Below are 16,132 nucleotides of genomic sequence, written 5' to 3' on the forward strand. Positions count from 1 at the left end.
CACCTGTAAAATGGGGGTTAAGACTGCGAGCCCCATGTGGGACAACCTGATTACCTTGTATCTCCCCCAGGGCTTAGAACAGTGCTTGGCACCTAGTAAGAGCTTAACAAATACCATCCTCATTATTATCAAGAGTGTGATGCTAAAATGTTCAGAGTTGCTAATGCTGGAAGTTGAGTGAAAAAATTAAAGTGACAGAGAAATTGGAAAAACGGTCCACCAAAAACAGGATGAAATTGAAGAGGGGCAATGGCAAGTGTAATTAGGCATGAAAAACAAACCTTACAAATACCACTGGGAAAAGACAGGTGAAGCACAGAGTTGGCAGAAAAAATATTTAGAGGTAATAACCGTCCAGCAGCTGAAAGAACCAGTAATATAAGGCTGTTATTTAACCAGCTAACATGATAAATGATGAGGAGAATAGCATTAGCATGTAAGAGTCAATGTCACACTTCAAACTGTAAGTGGGTCAAGACCTTTTTAAGAGTATTTGCTCAGTTTGGTCATTGTAAATTAAAAAGATGTAAAAAAAAAACCAGATTGGGGTGTTTTCCTCCCCCCCAACACACAAAAAAATAAAAAGAGCAACTGAAATTAGGTAAAGAGATGGAAAATGGGTTCTATGAGTAGAGTTTGAAGGACAGCGGGCTATTCACCCTCGAAGAGAAGGTTAATTCTAGCCCAGGAGTGGCTTTTTTGGGAAGGTTGCTGACCAGCTGTTCTTTATGTTCATAGAGGACCAAACAAATGGTTTCAGGTGGATATTTAGAGGCCTTTCTGACTGTCAGCTTGGAGAAGCAGCGTGGCTTAGTGAGAGAGCATGGTCTCGGAGCCAGAAGAACCTGGGTTTTAATCCTATGTCTGCCACTTGACTTTGGGCAAATCTCTTAACTTTTCTGGGCCTGTTACCTCATCTGTAAAATGGGGATTAAGAGTGTGTGCCCCTTGTGGGACAGGGACTGTGTCCAACCTAATTAAATTCTATCTACCCCAGTGTTTAGAGCAGTGCTTGGCACATAGTAACGCTTAACAAATACCATAATAATAACTACTATTACTATAAGCCTGGAAATGGTGAAGGGAAGTTGTGATCTTCAAGGAATGTATAGATAATGAATGAGACGGCTGGCCTAGTGACAAGGGCATCTCCTGAGGTCCCTTCCAGCTCTACAATTTATGGTATTTTCTCTCCTGATGAAACTATAAAGTAAAATAGAAGATAAATACTTGTGTACATAATACAAATTACTGGTTCACCAAAGGATAGACTGGTGGTGACAGAATGAACAGGTTTTTTTCCTATCCCTAAAATTTTAGCCTACTATTGACTTTTCCCCATGTGACAATTCAATTGAGCCCAATTTGCTCCATCACCATACTATATTTTGATATTTAACTTTGGGGGATTTTTTTCTGGAAAAGGGATGGGATTTTACAGTAGTGAGGAATAAATTCCTTAGAACACAAAACAGGAACCAACAGGCTTCCCCACAAAATGAGTGTCCTTAAAACAAATATGGGGCTTATGGAGAACAGAACAAACTAGAACAGTGGATGAAGAGACTAGCCAAACATGGAAAAAAGGGGTCCACAACTCTAAATCTCATGGAAAGTGTCTGCAGGTCGATAGGGAGAAGAAAAAGCTATTGGAACCTCCAGTTCTTCTCCCACTTCATGAACTTAAAACACATTAATCTAAGCCCAAAGTGACTGGATAACAGTAAAAATTTGAATTAACACACTTGCAATAGTACTGCCTTCAGAGCCAAGTTATCACTATATTATTACTTTAATGGCACTATTTTTTTTAAGAAACTGACATACTCTGCATGTGCCTGGATCCATTACTAAGAAAATTATTTTGTTCTTTTTATTAATTAAGAATACCTAGTTTGATTTATTAACTAGGGAGAGCCTAAAGTTTACTGACCTAGGATTTAAAGTTTCATTCTTGGTGTCAACCCTCCCCAACCCCCGCCAAAAAGGCCTTTCTCTTTGTTGGTAGATTTAAAAAAAAATAAAAATGAAAGCTATTGTATATTATACTGTTGATTTTGCCACTTAATATTGACATCCAGAGACGGAATCTTCCTTATTCTCATTCATACAAAACCATCTGATTCAAATAATCTGCATTACAGAAGAAACGAAATTGAAATTTTACAAACTGTTTGGCTGGTGAGTATGTTTGGGAAACCACTACGCCAACTGGCAGAGGAAACAAAATCTGATCAAATATTAAAAAAATACAGATTATAAATCGAGGCAATAATTAAAATGGAAGCTCATTAACATATATTTTGGGAATCATAAAAACATGACAGTTGCTCTAGACATCCATAGCCTGTTTTTTCAATTAGTCTTGGCTCACTTCTGAAGATGGTACATCTTAATCTGGGCTAAAATGAACTGCCTTCTAAAGGGACTCATTGTCTAACGGAAAATGCTCAATTATCCAGCCAGTGGAGAATAGGGTTTGCACAAATTTAAAAAGTGCATATTCTGGACAATTCCCCAGCTGGTCTGGGGCTGCATAGCTGCCTCATTACATTTCTTGGCTGCTTCCCAACTACAAGGCGGATATCCGCAGTGCCTTTAATCAGGTTTATTGTAGAAGCGAAGCATACATCCTTTGAGTTTCTTTAATACAAATCAACTCTTTTTTGCATCTGATCTGGGAGAAGGGGTACAGAGGTGGACCATCTATTGAGATGAACTTCAATCTAGACTACAGAGTTCTGCAAGGAGGCCTGTTAATGGGAAGCATTTGGAAAGTAAAGACGTTGAGACATAGAGGAAAGTGTCCAAAGTGAGGATACTACCCTGGCCAATAAGAAGAGGGGATTTTCATTTCAGAAACTGGAGGGTTAATTAATAAGGGTTTTCTGAGGTGACAATCATTTTTGATTTTGCAAGATGGATCAAAGGAGATGAGAATAAAACCTGAGAATTTTGAAAAAGGCTCAAATTATCATTCAAACGGTATTTCCTAGTGCCCCACGGTATACTTATCAAACTGGAGCGAACAAATAATTCAAGCACAGCTTTCTTTTAAGGCAGACAACTAACTCCCACAATTGGAGTGAACGAACAGAAGTAATGCATTCTCAAAAGTACGTTTATTAATTCCTGTGATATTCATAATTTTGAATTTACTATCTAAAAATTCCACATGCTGCTTGCAATATAGTCTCAACACTCCAGTTGAAAAAGGTCCTCATAATCACTACTGGCAATTAAAATATTTTGGTCACTCTTTAGCTTTATACTCCAGAAAGGGCAGAAAGGGTGTTCACCTGCAAACTGTTGAACTTGGATAAAGAGAAGAGTAAGGAAAGGCATCAGGCGGAGCGGAAGATGCTAGGGAAGTTGCTTACTGTTCAGGGGGCCAACATGAAGCAGTGAGAGCCAGCAGCACTAAGATAACAAAATAGACAATCGCCAGGTAGAGGGGCTCCCAAGACAAAGTACAGCTCCTTCCCACGTGTAGTAAGAACACAGTCCTAGCCCTACCATTCAATAGAGGACCTTTCGAAGGAGGAGGGATGAAGGAAAAATAGACGGAGCTGTTGGGAAGACTAAATTTGGTCCCTTGCGGCTGAGTCCATGCATTCTAGGGCCCCCATGACAAGGAACTCCTAGGTGCTGAACTAGCCAGGCCATCTCCTGCAGGGTCTACTGCATATTATGCAGCCTGGGTAACTAACCTCTAATTAAGCGTGCCCTGTGTTGAAAACTGGCCATTATGAAACTTCCCCGAGGTCACGGTGGTGAGTAAACTTTAGGCTGCCAAGGGCAGAGGGGAGGCAGAACCACGAATGGCCATCTCTGAGCTTGGCTTTAGACCAGGTCAAAAGAATATCTCCTCCACTCAGCTCTTACAAGATGTAATTTTCTTTCCGTTTCATTAGACAGCATTATCAGGACTGCTTCTAATAAGCCTTGAAATTCCCTTTGTCCACTCACAAAGGAAGACATTAACAAAAATAGCTGTTTAGATGGCACAATATTCTAAATCCAAGTTTTCCCCACCATGTATCATTTAGTTACCCTCGTGCCTGAGTGGTTCAAAACTTGTAAGATTCACTTTCTCGGGTTACCTATATTCAAGATGAGGTTACTGGAGTACTATTTGCCACTATCTCCTGCCTTAAAGAAGTTTTTTACACTGCTCCTGACTGCACTTGTAGATTTTTAATGCTGATATTATCCCAAGGCCTTTTAACAGGGTAAGAAATTTTTAAAAGGGTACTTTAATATTAACTCTATTAAATATGCACATTCCCAATAACCCCTGCCATGTCTACTTATAAATAGGAACACACTGTCGTACTTATGATTAGCTTTCTTGGTTAAGTGGACTTCTTCCTGGCAAGAAGGATTATACCAGATGACTTCTTTGAGGTATCCTTCCAGCTCTATGTTTCTATGATGGCGAAACAATTAAAGATGTCTCTCTCCTCTTTTTTCTGTAAGCTCCTGGTGGGCAGAGGACATGTCTACCAACTCTGTTGTACTGCACTCTCCCAAGCGCTTAGTACAGCATTCTACACACAGTAAGCGCTCGATTAATTCCACTGACTGATAAGACAGCCAAACTCCTTTCAAAAAGTGTGACTTCATACAGTCCAAATCAGAAACATGTTATATGTGTTCCAATGAGAACAGAGATGGGAAGAAAGGTTTAAAATTCTTCATTATAATACATACCTCAATCTGCATTTTTAAATGTGTCTTGAAGTTGGACAGTAAAGTCAGGAATATGGAAAGTGAAAGCTCAAAAACTTCTGGAACGGATGAAACTCCATTTTTTGAGAGGGCCACACACAAATACTGCTTAATAGCATTAATGAACATCTCATTTGTCCTGAAAACAGGTCCTGCATTCTGCAGAATGGACAGAAGTAACTGCAATGAAAGAATCTTTGATCGCAACTCATGAGACCTAAAATATAAAAAAAAAAACAGAAAGTACAGAAGTGGAACAAAATTATCAGAACAGAGCAAAATGTTTCCTCCATGATTATTTTGGTTTCCACTCAACTGCCTGAACTTTTGAATTAGGATAAAATGTTGGTATATTAAAGATGGAGGAAAAGAACAAGATTAATAACTTGAAAGAATATCTGAGCCTCTACATTGGTTCAAGGGGTTCACTGGCTCATAAAAGATACAAGAACATATGAAAGACATTTACCAGAGTCTTACAGTTTTTCTGTTAACAGCTATTTTCTCTGTCTTTTCAAAGCTTTCTCTTGCCCATTTATTTATACAAACTGAGAAACTTTTAAAATCTCACAGATTTTCCTATTAGCATACAATAACACTAGCAGGTTGGAATGCTCTTGATCTTTTTTTCATAAGTGTAAGCAAACAGGAATTGCTTTTTACTTAATTTTTCAAATATTTTTCTTTGACCACAGAACTTGGTCCTTGTGCATTTCTAAGATTTTGTAGTTCTTCCATGTTCAAATAGTCTAACTATAATCTTTCCACTAAAAGATGCCTGAAACAGCTGACAGCTTTAAAATCTTCCCAAACCAGAGAAATCAATTCCAGGCATTAATCCAAGTGACGACCCTCCCTAAATGCCTTGGCAGCTGGTTCCTTTTTTCCCAGATGTTGTATTTTCTCCAGCTGACATTCAGCAGAGATTCTGTTCCTAATTTCTATATTAAGAACCTCATGGATAAAATCCTCAAACAGCTCAGTAAACTTAAGTTTCCTTTCAGTTTACTGCTGTTTCATTTCAGCTTATACGATTAAAAACAAAATGCTACTCTTTTTAAAATAATACTGGGAAGCAGCATGGCCTAGTGGAAAGAGTATGGGTCTGGGATTCAGAGGACTTGGTTATCTTGTATCTACCCCAGCACTAAGTATAGTTCCTGGCACATAACAAGCACTTAGCAAATATCATTTTAATAAAACAAAAACAAAAATACACAACACTGCAGTTGTAGACAAATCCTAAAACCCACTCTTTTCTCTTTCCTTTATCATTTTATTTTACCCAACACCTTGGTTTGGAATATTGGCAATACTATTCAATCCCCCTAAATCTTTTCCTTCCCAATATTACATTTTGGCTGAGTGCTAAGGAGTCAAGTGATCAGCTCTCAAAGGAAGAATTTGTCTGCTACTGTTTCTGGCCATGGACCTGAAGGTGCAAGATAGGTGCTCTGAAAATAGCTCAAGACCGAATGTCGGACCCCAGAGGATTATTTTGAGTTTGGGAGATATTAAATGAGAGTTCTTTCAAGCTGGGAGAAGTTGTGAGTCTAGTTTCCAAACTTTTGTCGAATATTAAACCTTAAAGCACAACTGTTAATAAAGAGAAACAGATTTGGCTCATAATGCTTTGCAAAGGCCAAATGGGTGCTGTATCTCATCATTTGATGCTTCTGACAGGTCCTTCCCCATATAGCCCTAGGTAAAACTAGATTGCAACTTTCTAACCTAGAGCCTACTCTAACACAACACACTGAGATCTTCAGTGTGCGATGATTATAAAAGGTGTTCTAATCTCTAAACAGACATGGATTTTAATCCAGTCTCGTAACTACTGCTACAGTTCCAACTTTTTGATGTTTCTTTTGTTTCGTTTTTTTAAAAAAGTCCATCTACCAAGAGGAAAATAATTCATTATGCTTACTTTGGATCTGGTGGTCCATCAGATAGTGGCTTCATTGACAGTTTACACAATGACCTGAATACTAGGAAGGCATCCTTCTGTAAAATGTGGGAGAATTTAGCACCAGGGGAAGGTCCTGAAGAATTTCCAGATTCCTAAGGAAGTTAAATATACCATCAGAATACATATGATCACCAATGAAAAACTTACTATTTTCAATCAACAGAAGTTGGGTTACCATTTAGAAAATGTCAGAGTTGAAGGGAAATTGTAATGCACTGTTTCTTTTTGGCTGAGAAATTGGGAATGCTGGGACCTTTTCTGACTTCAGGGTGAGTCCAGGTATTATTATCCTAGCCCTTGTTCTGAGGTGAAAAGAGGGACTTTTGTTCTTCCCTGCAGTAAGGAAACTCAGAAGAGTTTATTTGCAACAACTAACCCAATTACTCTGAACATTTGGGTTATCACTATCCGACTATACATGCATTTATTTGGTATAGCTGCAACAGTCTGAGACTCTAACGACAAGTTAAAAAATATTGCAGCATTAAGATTACCACCGCTTTCTCAAGCATACAACTTAGGGATGGCTAAAGGAAATTACCCAACTCTCACCTATTCACTCCACAGAAACAAGACTCTTCTACAAAGTTTAAGAAAGCATTGTGTTTGCCCTCAGATTAACAGCTACTGCACTTAATCTCACCCTTTACCATTCACCACTCTTGCCTTTAAAGGTTCTCTCCCTCAGCAACCCCAAATATTCCTTATGGCCATCCATTCATTCAGCACCCCAAAAAGAACACCTATGCACGTCCTTCAATCTTCACGTGCCTCATGTCTAACAAATTCTTAAGTATTTGGGGGGAAATGGGGAGTGGTGGGGATTTTTTTAAGCTTTGTCCTCCACGGGGAACATTAAGATAATTATTACCCTGCCTAAACTGCCATTTGACAGCTCTAACCAGCCCCAAATCTTCTAGTCCCCAATCCCTGGCCGCTGCCTGGCCCACCTAAACCACAGAAACATAGCATTTTGGGGTCCAAACCATGTTCTCACCAAGCCTCACTTCTGGGTGGTACTTCTGTGCCCAGTGGTGAATACACACATTTAAGGTTTTCTCATTGTCTCAGCCGTAGACTAGAACAATTATGTATGCGTGCAAAGCTGCATGTGCCCAATCCCTCAGTCCAAAAAAAAAAAAACCTAATCTGGGAAGCCCAAAGGGCTGTTTAAAACTTGCCCAGGCCCAACCCATGCTATTTCGTGGCTTAGTGCAAAGAGCACGGGTTTAGGAGTCAAAGGACATGGGTTCTAATCCCGGCTCTGCCACTTGTCTGCTGGGTGACTTTAGACAAGTCACTTAACTTCTCTGTGCCTCAGTTACCTCCTCTGTAAAATGGGGATTAAAGTGTGAGCCCCACATGGGACAGCCAGATTACCCTGTATTTATCCCACTGTTTAGAACAGTGCTTGGCACACAGTAAGCATTTAACAAATGTCATAATTATTTATTATTATTATTTTCTTAACAAGGGCCGGCAATCGGACAAAAGAATCCCACTCAAGTGAGGCAACTTTTCAAGGGAATCATGAAACTTTTTAGACTGTGAGCCCACTGTTGGGTAGGGACTGTCTCTATATGTTACCAACTTGTACTTCCCAAGCACTTAGTACAGTGCTCTGCACACAGTAAGTGCTCAATAAATACGACTGATTGATTGACTGATTAATTGAAACATTGGTAGTCTCGACTGGAAGTGGGAGAGGACCCCTACCCATGCTGTATTTAACCTAAACCAGGTGGAGAGATTATGTGATTTTTTAAAAAGTCTCTTCAGGCCTTTGATTCTAGGATTAACTCCTCAATCCAGAACAGGAACTCTATTTTCATGAGTAAAACTCTAATTTACTGTCATCGGTACCCTATAATCACCTTCACATGTTTCAGTCAAATAAGAGAAACATTCAACTATCCTGATAGAAAAAATAATCAGCACCACAAATAACAGGAAGAGCTTTTATCTTTGAGGGGTTCAGCCTGCACTGATTTGTGAGATACCTCGAATTCTTTCATTTGTACCTGAGTGTCATTAGAAGAGACAGACAATCTGTCATCAGGTAAGGATGGTGTATAAGCAACAGAAATTGGTGTCCCTGGAATTCCATTTGCTTGAATATTTTCACTGTCGCTACCATCCTCTAAGATTCCAACTGTACATTCCACATTTCCACTATCAGCAGTCCCTTCTCCCATATCTAAAACCAACGGAAAGAGTTAAAAAGTCAAAATGGGTCCAGGTTAAGGAAATTTCAAGCTAGGAAACAGTTAAATGAAAAAGCACCTAATGAATCGTACAATATGAAATTCAATGTTCAGTACAACACATTAGAAAAAACTTTCATTACAGGAATGTTTACCCAACTGAATTTCTGTAACATTTAATTTACTCCAGCCGCTAGTGAAAATCACTACTGTGATAAAACGTTATAGGAAATTAACCAAGAAGGGCATAAACATCTGCTAATTTTTATTTTAAATTACTGCACATTTTTCAGGGATACAAATATAAACACTTTCTCTAAATAAGCCTTCATAATTTTTACTGCCCACAAATTGCTTATAATATTAAACTATCAAGAGAAAACATTAACAACCATATGAAAACTTTAGAAGATTAATCAGCAGGACTATACCCTAACAATAGTAAAATAATTCAGGGTCATTTATACCATTTCCAAAAGTGAATATTATATGAGTTCCTCAGGGACAGGAATTGAAATGACTATTCATCATAAACCACAGTTTCGTTTATCTACTTTTTTTTCTTAAATAGATCTTAATGGATAACCAATCCACCAAGGAAATTTGAGAAAGCTTCTACTTTTACCATTTCATTATGTACGGTTACCCAGAATGACTTCTTTTTATAATCAGATCATGCCTTACACAGCAGGAATAGAAGAGCTAGTTTAAAATGGAACGTGATACCTCCAACAACTATGTTCACCATTTCTTGCACAATGATCTGCACAATGTCTTGTGCCTTATCTTCACATTCATGGTTTTCTCCATCATATATCTCCACATCATTTTTAGAAAGTGCTTTAAAACAAAAAAATACAATCAAGAGTGATTAGTGAAAAACTACAAATGTTGAATTTTTCCTGCAAGCATAAAACAAAAATAGGGCTTTAATAAATGACGAAAAGATTTTTATGCCAAACAAAATCTTAAGAGGAAAGGAGAAAAATGGAGTAGTCATGTAAGAACTATAATTACAAATCTATTTAGTTTCAGAAGCGAGGAATTCTAAATAGCATTCTATCTTCAAAATATTTAATGAAAAGGGAGAAGCAAGCTTCAATAGATTTAAAGTATTCAAAATACTCCTATTTAGGTCTATAAATTATTTACGGTCCCTTCTCTCTGCTCTGCTCTGCACTCTAGTGCTCTGCACACAGTAAGCGCTCAATAAATACTCTCTGATAAAAGAGAATTTGTCTTCTGTATGAGAACACATGACTAGAAGACAAACTTAATATATTAATCTAATTCTACGTTAAGTAGCCACCAATGGTATTTATTGAGCACCTTGTGCAGAATACTGCACTAAAAGCTTGGGCAAGAACATTACAATGGAGTTGGAAGCCAAGATCCCTGCCCCCAAGGAAGTGCCAAAAATAAGTGTGGCAACAAGCTGAAAATCTTCACAAACTGAATGCATTTTTATTGACAACACAGAAAATCTCATTTTCTCATTAGTTATACAGGCCCCGAGGCTCTCATCCCTCCAACCCACTTTCCTCAAACGCCCTGCCCAAAAGATTACTTTCTGCTGCAGTGGCCTGATCGGCTTCAGTTTGTTCGTTTTCAGCACTGGAAAGATCAGATCCGTTTTCTGGTTCCGTATCATCATGAAGACTCTTATCCACATCATTCGTATGGTGGTCAAGCTCTCCTTCGTGGTCTTGAGCTAAATGATCGATAGTCTGAGGTGGCAGGTGTCTCAGCTGAGGCGACTCGAGCTCATGATGGTTTACTGGAGACTGCAGTAGATGGTGCTGCTGTCGGTGGCGTTCTTTTTCCATTTGTTTAGCTTCCTGCAGCTGCAAAGGAGGACACGGATGACTATTCTGTATAAATTACAAAGGGAAAACAAGAAGCAGCTTGACCTAAAGAGGCCGGTCTAGGAGTCAGAGGACCTGGGTCCTAATCCCAGCTCTGTGACCTTGGACGCATCACAATTTCTTTGGCTCAGATTCCTATTTTCTAAAATGGGGATTCATTGCCTGCCCTCCCTCCTGCTTAGACTGTGAGCCTCCCCACGTGGGGCAGGGACTGTGTCCAATCTAATTACTTGTACCTACACCAGTGCTTAGTACATAGTAAAATCCCTAACAATATGATCTGCTTTAAACAATTTGTAACCTGGGAGTAAAAATGCATTTTCCCTTTTGTATATGGAAATAAGACTGAAATAGTTGACAATTTTTCTCTCCTGGGATCGATAATCAATAATAAAGGAACTAGTAGCCAAGAAATGCACTCAAGATTAATGTTAGAAAGACTTGCTATGAAGACCCTGGAAAAAGTCATGAAATGTGCTGATGAAACAATTGCCACAAAAATACAAACTGTCAGCTCTATAGTGTTTCCAGTGACCATGTATGGATTCGAAAGCTGGACAGTGAAAAAACAGGATAGAAAAAACATCGATTCTTTTGAAATGTGGCATTGGAGAAGGCTTTTGCAAATACCATGGACTGCCCGAAAAACAAACAAATGGATTTTAGAACAAATTAAACCAAAATGGTCTTTGGAAGGCCAGATAACTCAACTTAAATTAGCATATTTTGGACACATAATCAGGAGGACTCATTCTCTGGAGAAGACATTAATGCTGGGAAAAGTCCAGGGAAAGCGTGGACGAGGCAGACCAGCAGCTAGATGGATAGGGATCATAACGATAATGGAAGAACCTTTAGAAAGGTTGTGAATTATAGCAGTGGACAGGATGTTCTGGATAAAGTATATCCATTGAGTTGCTATGAATTGAAAACGACTTGACGGCACTTAATTATAATAATAATAAAATTTGACTAATGGCCAAAACAGGCTTTCCAAATTAAATACTCTTTACTATTATATAACACAACAAATAAATAAAATAATAACTATTTGATTTGGAAAGCCTGTTTTGACCAATAGTAAAATTTTACACAAAAGGGGAACTACATTTTTACTCCTAAGTTACAAATTACTACAAATAAACTAAACATAATTCATCTGTCTTAAATTGCAAGCAGATGAATTATTTGTAGTTTGTCTGCAGCAAAGAGTTACATGTTAAACACATGTTAACATGCAATTTTTCAGTTTTACCCCCAGGTTTTTTTAAGTATAGGGGAGATTAGAGTATGAAGGCAGATGGGATGGTGACATTCGAGGGTAATTAGTTAGACACAGAATACTGAGCTTATATCAAGTGGACCAGACAATGCAGTAGTATAATTCAAATGATTCCCAAATTTGCACTTGTACTTCAAGTTTAGAATTTTATAAATTTGGGCATTTTCACATGTGGAACACTTCTCAGCAATGGACTGGTTTGTGCTTGCATTAGTATTCATAATATGTAAATATGTCTAAGGGAAGAAAGTAGTGGGAAAGAGCTGCTTAGGATAAAAGAAACAATAGGCAGAAAAGTCTACTTATTTTTTAAGAGGGCCAAGCAGGCTATTGCCAATTTATACTGCTAATAAATCATGGTTTGGATGACATATTTAAAATCTGACAAACACTCTAAGCGCTGGGGTAGATACAAGGTAATCAAATTGGACACAGTCCCTGTCCCACAACATGAGGCTCATGGTCTTAATCCTCATTTTACAGCTAAGGTAACTGAGGCACAGAGAAGTGAAGTGATTTGCCCAAGGTCACACAGTAGACAAGTGGCAAAGCCGAGATTAGAACCCATGTACTAACTCCCAAGCCCATGCTCTTTCCATTAGACCACGCTGCTTCCCTACTACTACTACTACTAAGTAATAAAGGACAATATTCTTATTAATTAGGAAGGCAGAGTAATCTAGTGGAAAGGGCATGGAACCAGGAGTCAGAAGACCTCGGTTTTAGTGCCAGCCCTACCCCCGGCCCGTTGTGTGACTGACAGCACTTAACCTTTCTAGCTCTACTTTCCTCTTCTAAAACGGGAAAATAACACCTGCCTCTTCCTCTCTCACAGGGATGTGGGTATCATGAGATTAAATGACATGGAAGCACTTTGGAAAAATAAAAGTGCAAATACAAAAAATGAGGTGTAATTATGATTAGTGTCAAAAACTTTATAACCATATAGCATTTTCCTAGGAAGTTCAAAGTGTGTTGAAAACATTAATTCATAAAGCCTGCATGAATATTTATGAGGTGGATGGCAAGCATTCCCATTCTAATTTTGCAAATAGGTAAACTGAAATCTAAGAAACGACCAGGTCAAATTCAGAAAGCAATTAAGCAGTGGAAGTGGGAATGCACCTAGTGGACCTGTCTTCTAATGTTTACTAAAAGTTATTTCTCAGCGTAAGCATCTAAAACTAGTACAATGTAGAACGGTTCTTAATTTCTTTTTGAATTTCCATCTCCTTTGGCCAACAATAGTCATCGTGAAAAATTAAAATATTTGTAAACACTTACTGCTTGATTTTCCATACGTGCAAATATAACATTTAACATTTGAGTCAGAGTGGCTTTGGCTGTGGTTTGATTGATGAGATTTTTGCTTGCTAAATAGATATTGTAACACGTCCTTACAGCCTGCAGCACAGTACCTTCATGAATTTCTATGTGTTGAGATGTTACTGCAGTGAGTAACGCCTAAAAAACAACAAAGTTCACAATTAAAACAATTTTCTTTCTGCAGGTACTGGAGCTTTAATCTCAAAAACCAATAGCAATAACATTTCTTGCAAACAGGGGCAGTGAATACTGTGAAAAGAGATGCGGGCTTGAAATCTATACTGTTCAATTGAGCTTGCATATATTAAAAAAGGAATGGCAAATAATTTAACAACAAATTTTCATCATTTGGATGACATGGTACATTTTTCTTTGGCTGAGGCTCTGAATAAACTGCATAGATATTACAGTTAAAACGTTACACTTTATATGAATTTGAATTCTGCAAAGTTCATGATAAAGATAATATTCATGTGAATTCACAAGTTGCAAGTAAAACAGCACAATATACTACCATGTCAGATTTAAGGAGTTTCTTTGGGATTAAACTGCAAAGTACCCTGTGGACACAGGATAAAATATTGTGGGTTATTGTTTGGTAAAGGGTGTTCTGAAACCTCTGGCTGAATAAAACATTAAAGGCTATCATTCCTCTCTTTGAAAATTGACATTGTGTCAAAGCAGCTATCAGTTCCTTCATTTACCGGTGTTAATAAATCAAATTTAGTGCAAGGAATTCCTGTCCTCAACAGTGGTCTGAGTGATTTGCTGATTGGGCAGGGTAAGAAAGACATCTTTATTTAACTTCGACTCCATCCAGCAGGGCAGTGGGAGGTAGAGGGATTCGGGAAGTCCCTAGGAGGACATTTCACTGCTGCCAAATGGAAGGTTTTTCCAACTGTTGAGGGACTAACATAGAGCACAGGTTGGAAATAAGAAGAAAAGGGGGAACAAAGAGAATGTTTGCCTTGGTGGAATGGAGAGTCTCTGGATGGAGGCTCATGGGGAAAGGAAGAAAAAGTAAAAGAAAAAAGATTTAAAAAAAAAACCCCACAAAGCCTGCTGGCTTTGGGAACCTTGGCAAAAATGCATGACATCAAAATCATTCAAAATTACAGAACAAAAAGCAGTAACAAGTATTTCTTTTGCCGATAAAAGCTGGGTCTGCTTCATGTTACACAGTATCACGGGCAGTTTTATCCCTTTATAAACCACATGTTAAATGGAGAGGAAAATAGGCCTAGAGGGTAGGTAGCCCAACATCATGAAACTGGTCCGCTATCAGAAGCAAGGAGAGAAGCATGCTGCAAAGTGCATGCATGGTCTCTGCCCAGGACTGAGGTTTATTACAACCAGTGCTTACTGAATAAACTTCATTAGGCAGCAGATTAGAAGCATGTGGGTTATTAAGCAAAGTGGGCATAAAAATAGTCCAAATGACACAAAGAAACATGGTTTCCAACAATGGGAATAATTGCAGAATGTTGGAATGTGACTGTAGTACAGAACAAGTTGGAATACAGCAGAGACACAGAAGCTGTTCCTGCCATGGTATTTGGACGACCCATTAGGCATAAAAGCAGTCACAAAAAACAGGCTCTAAAAACAGCAGCTGGGGTTGCAATCCACATACATACACTGCGTAAGACAGGACTGCTGGTTACACACTGGTCCTGGTCTTTTCCGTCACTGAAAAGGGAGCATTGTACTCTCCCAAGTGCTTAGTATAGTGGTTTGCACACAGTAAGCACTCAGACTCCTTGGTTGATGATGATAATGATAGCCCCAAATCCCAGAAGCGGCACATCGTCCTCAATGAAAAACCACACTGGTGAGTGGAAATGTACCGGGAGGAGCCCGCAGAAGAAGGTACATGACGGACAGATTGAAGCAAAGGTTGACAAATTTGATCTTGATGCCAAAAGCCCAATGAAACGTTAGCAAGAGTAGCCCATCTAATAATTAACATATGTAGCCCATCTAATAATTAACAATCAGTTGAATTTCCAAAGATTGACTATCCTGAAGTTTTTTTTATGGCGAGTACTCAGGGATTAGAATTCCTAAAGTATGCGAGAGGCATAAACTGAATTTACTTTAAATAATCAATTACCTTTATTATCTGCAGCTGAACTCCTTCGTCTGTTTGAGGGCCTTGAAAGCAGCCACATATTGTCTCAATGATTCTATCGATTAATTTTTTACCTGGAGCTGTACTATCTGGTGCATTGCCAGTTAAGTGTCCATATGCAATAAGTTTCTGGGGAGGAAAAAAAGGTATATTTTAATGGAAAAATCTATATAAAAATCTAAACAGTTGAATGCATACAAAGGTTGGATTCACCACATGCTAACTACACATTAAGAATGAGGGAGTAAGGATGTATCTGAATAATATCAAGGCTACTCATTAACGAATGAGACCTCAAATGCCATTTCACAAGACGGTCTCACCAACCAGCTAGGGATACAGTATCTAATTAGGATGCATAACTGACTGGACAGATGTAGTCACAGAGTAGTAATTAATCAGTGGCTCAACCTAGATTACTGGGGGGTGTCACCCACGGTCAGTCCCAAAATGGGATAACTGTGTGTGGGGGAGTGTAGCGCAGCACAAATATTTTATTATTGTTGTAGGTTACTAGAATAATGGTTATTAAGCAATATGTGCCAAGCACTATGTGGCATGGTGAGGAAGACACAATAATAATAATGATAATTATGGTATTTGTGAAGTGCTCACTATGTGCCA

The 16,132-nt window shown here is 38.5% G+C and overlaps 1 protein-coding gene across 1 annotated transcript in view; it reads right to left on the minus strand.

Annotated features, from left to right (window-relative positions):
• The window catches only part of ARFGEF1 (ADP ribosylation factor guanine nucleotide exchange factor 1), an 86,744-nt gene that overhangs the window by 40,769 nt on the left and 29,843 nt on the right, over window positions 1-16,132 (minus strand). Inside the window, exons 4-10 of the mRNA XM_038766776.1 lie at window positions 15,491-15,637; window positions 13,336-13,515; window positions 10,472-10,748; window positions 9,631-9,744; window positions 8,722-8,897; window positions 6,659-6,792; window positions 4,714-4,948 (exon numbers count right to left, since the gene is read on the minus strand). Of these exons, the coding sequence (XP_038622704.1) occupies window positions 4,714-4,948; window positions 6,659-6,792; window positions 8,722-8,897; window positions 9,631-9,744; window positions 10,472-10,748; window positions 13,336-13,515; window positions 15,491-15,637 (1,263 nt within the window). The remainder of the gene's footprint in view (window positions 1-4,713; window positions 4,949-6,658; window positions 6,793-8,721; window positions 8,898-9,630; window positions 9,745-10,471; window positions 10,749-13,335; window positions 13,516-15,490; window positions 15,638-16,132) is intronic.

Source organism: Tachyglossus aculeatus, chromosome 25 (genome assembly GCF_015852505.1).
Source record: "Tachyglossus aculeatus isolate mTacAcu1 chromosome 25, mTacAcu1.pri, whole genome shotgun sequence".
In the NCBI taxonomy this organism is placed as follows: domain Eukaryota; kingdom Metazoa; phylum Chordata; class Mammalia; order Monotremata; family Tachyglossidae; genus Tachyglossus; species Tachyglossus aculeatus.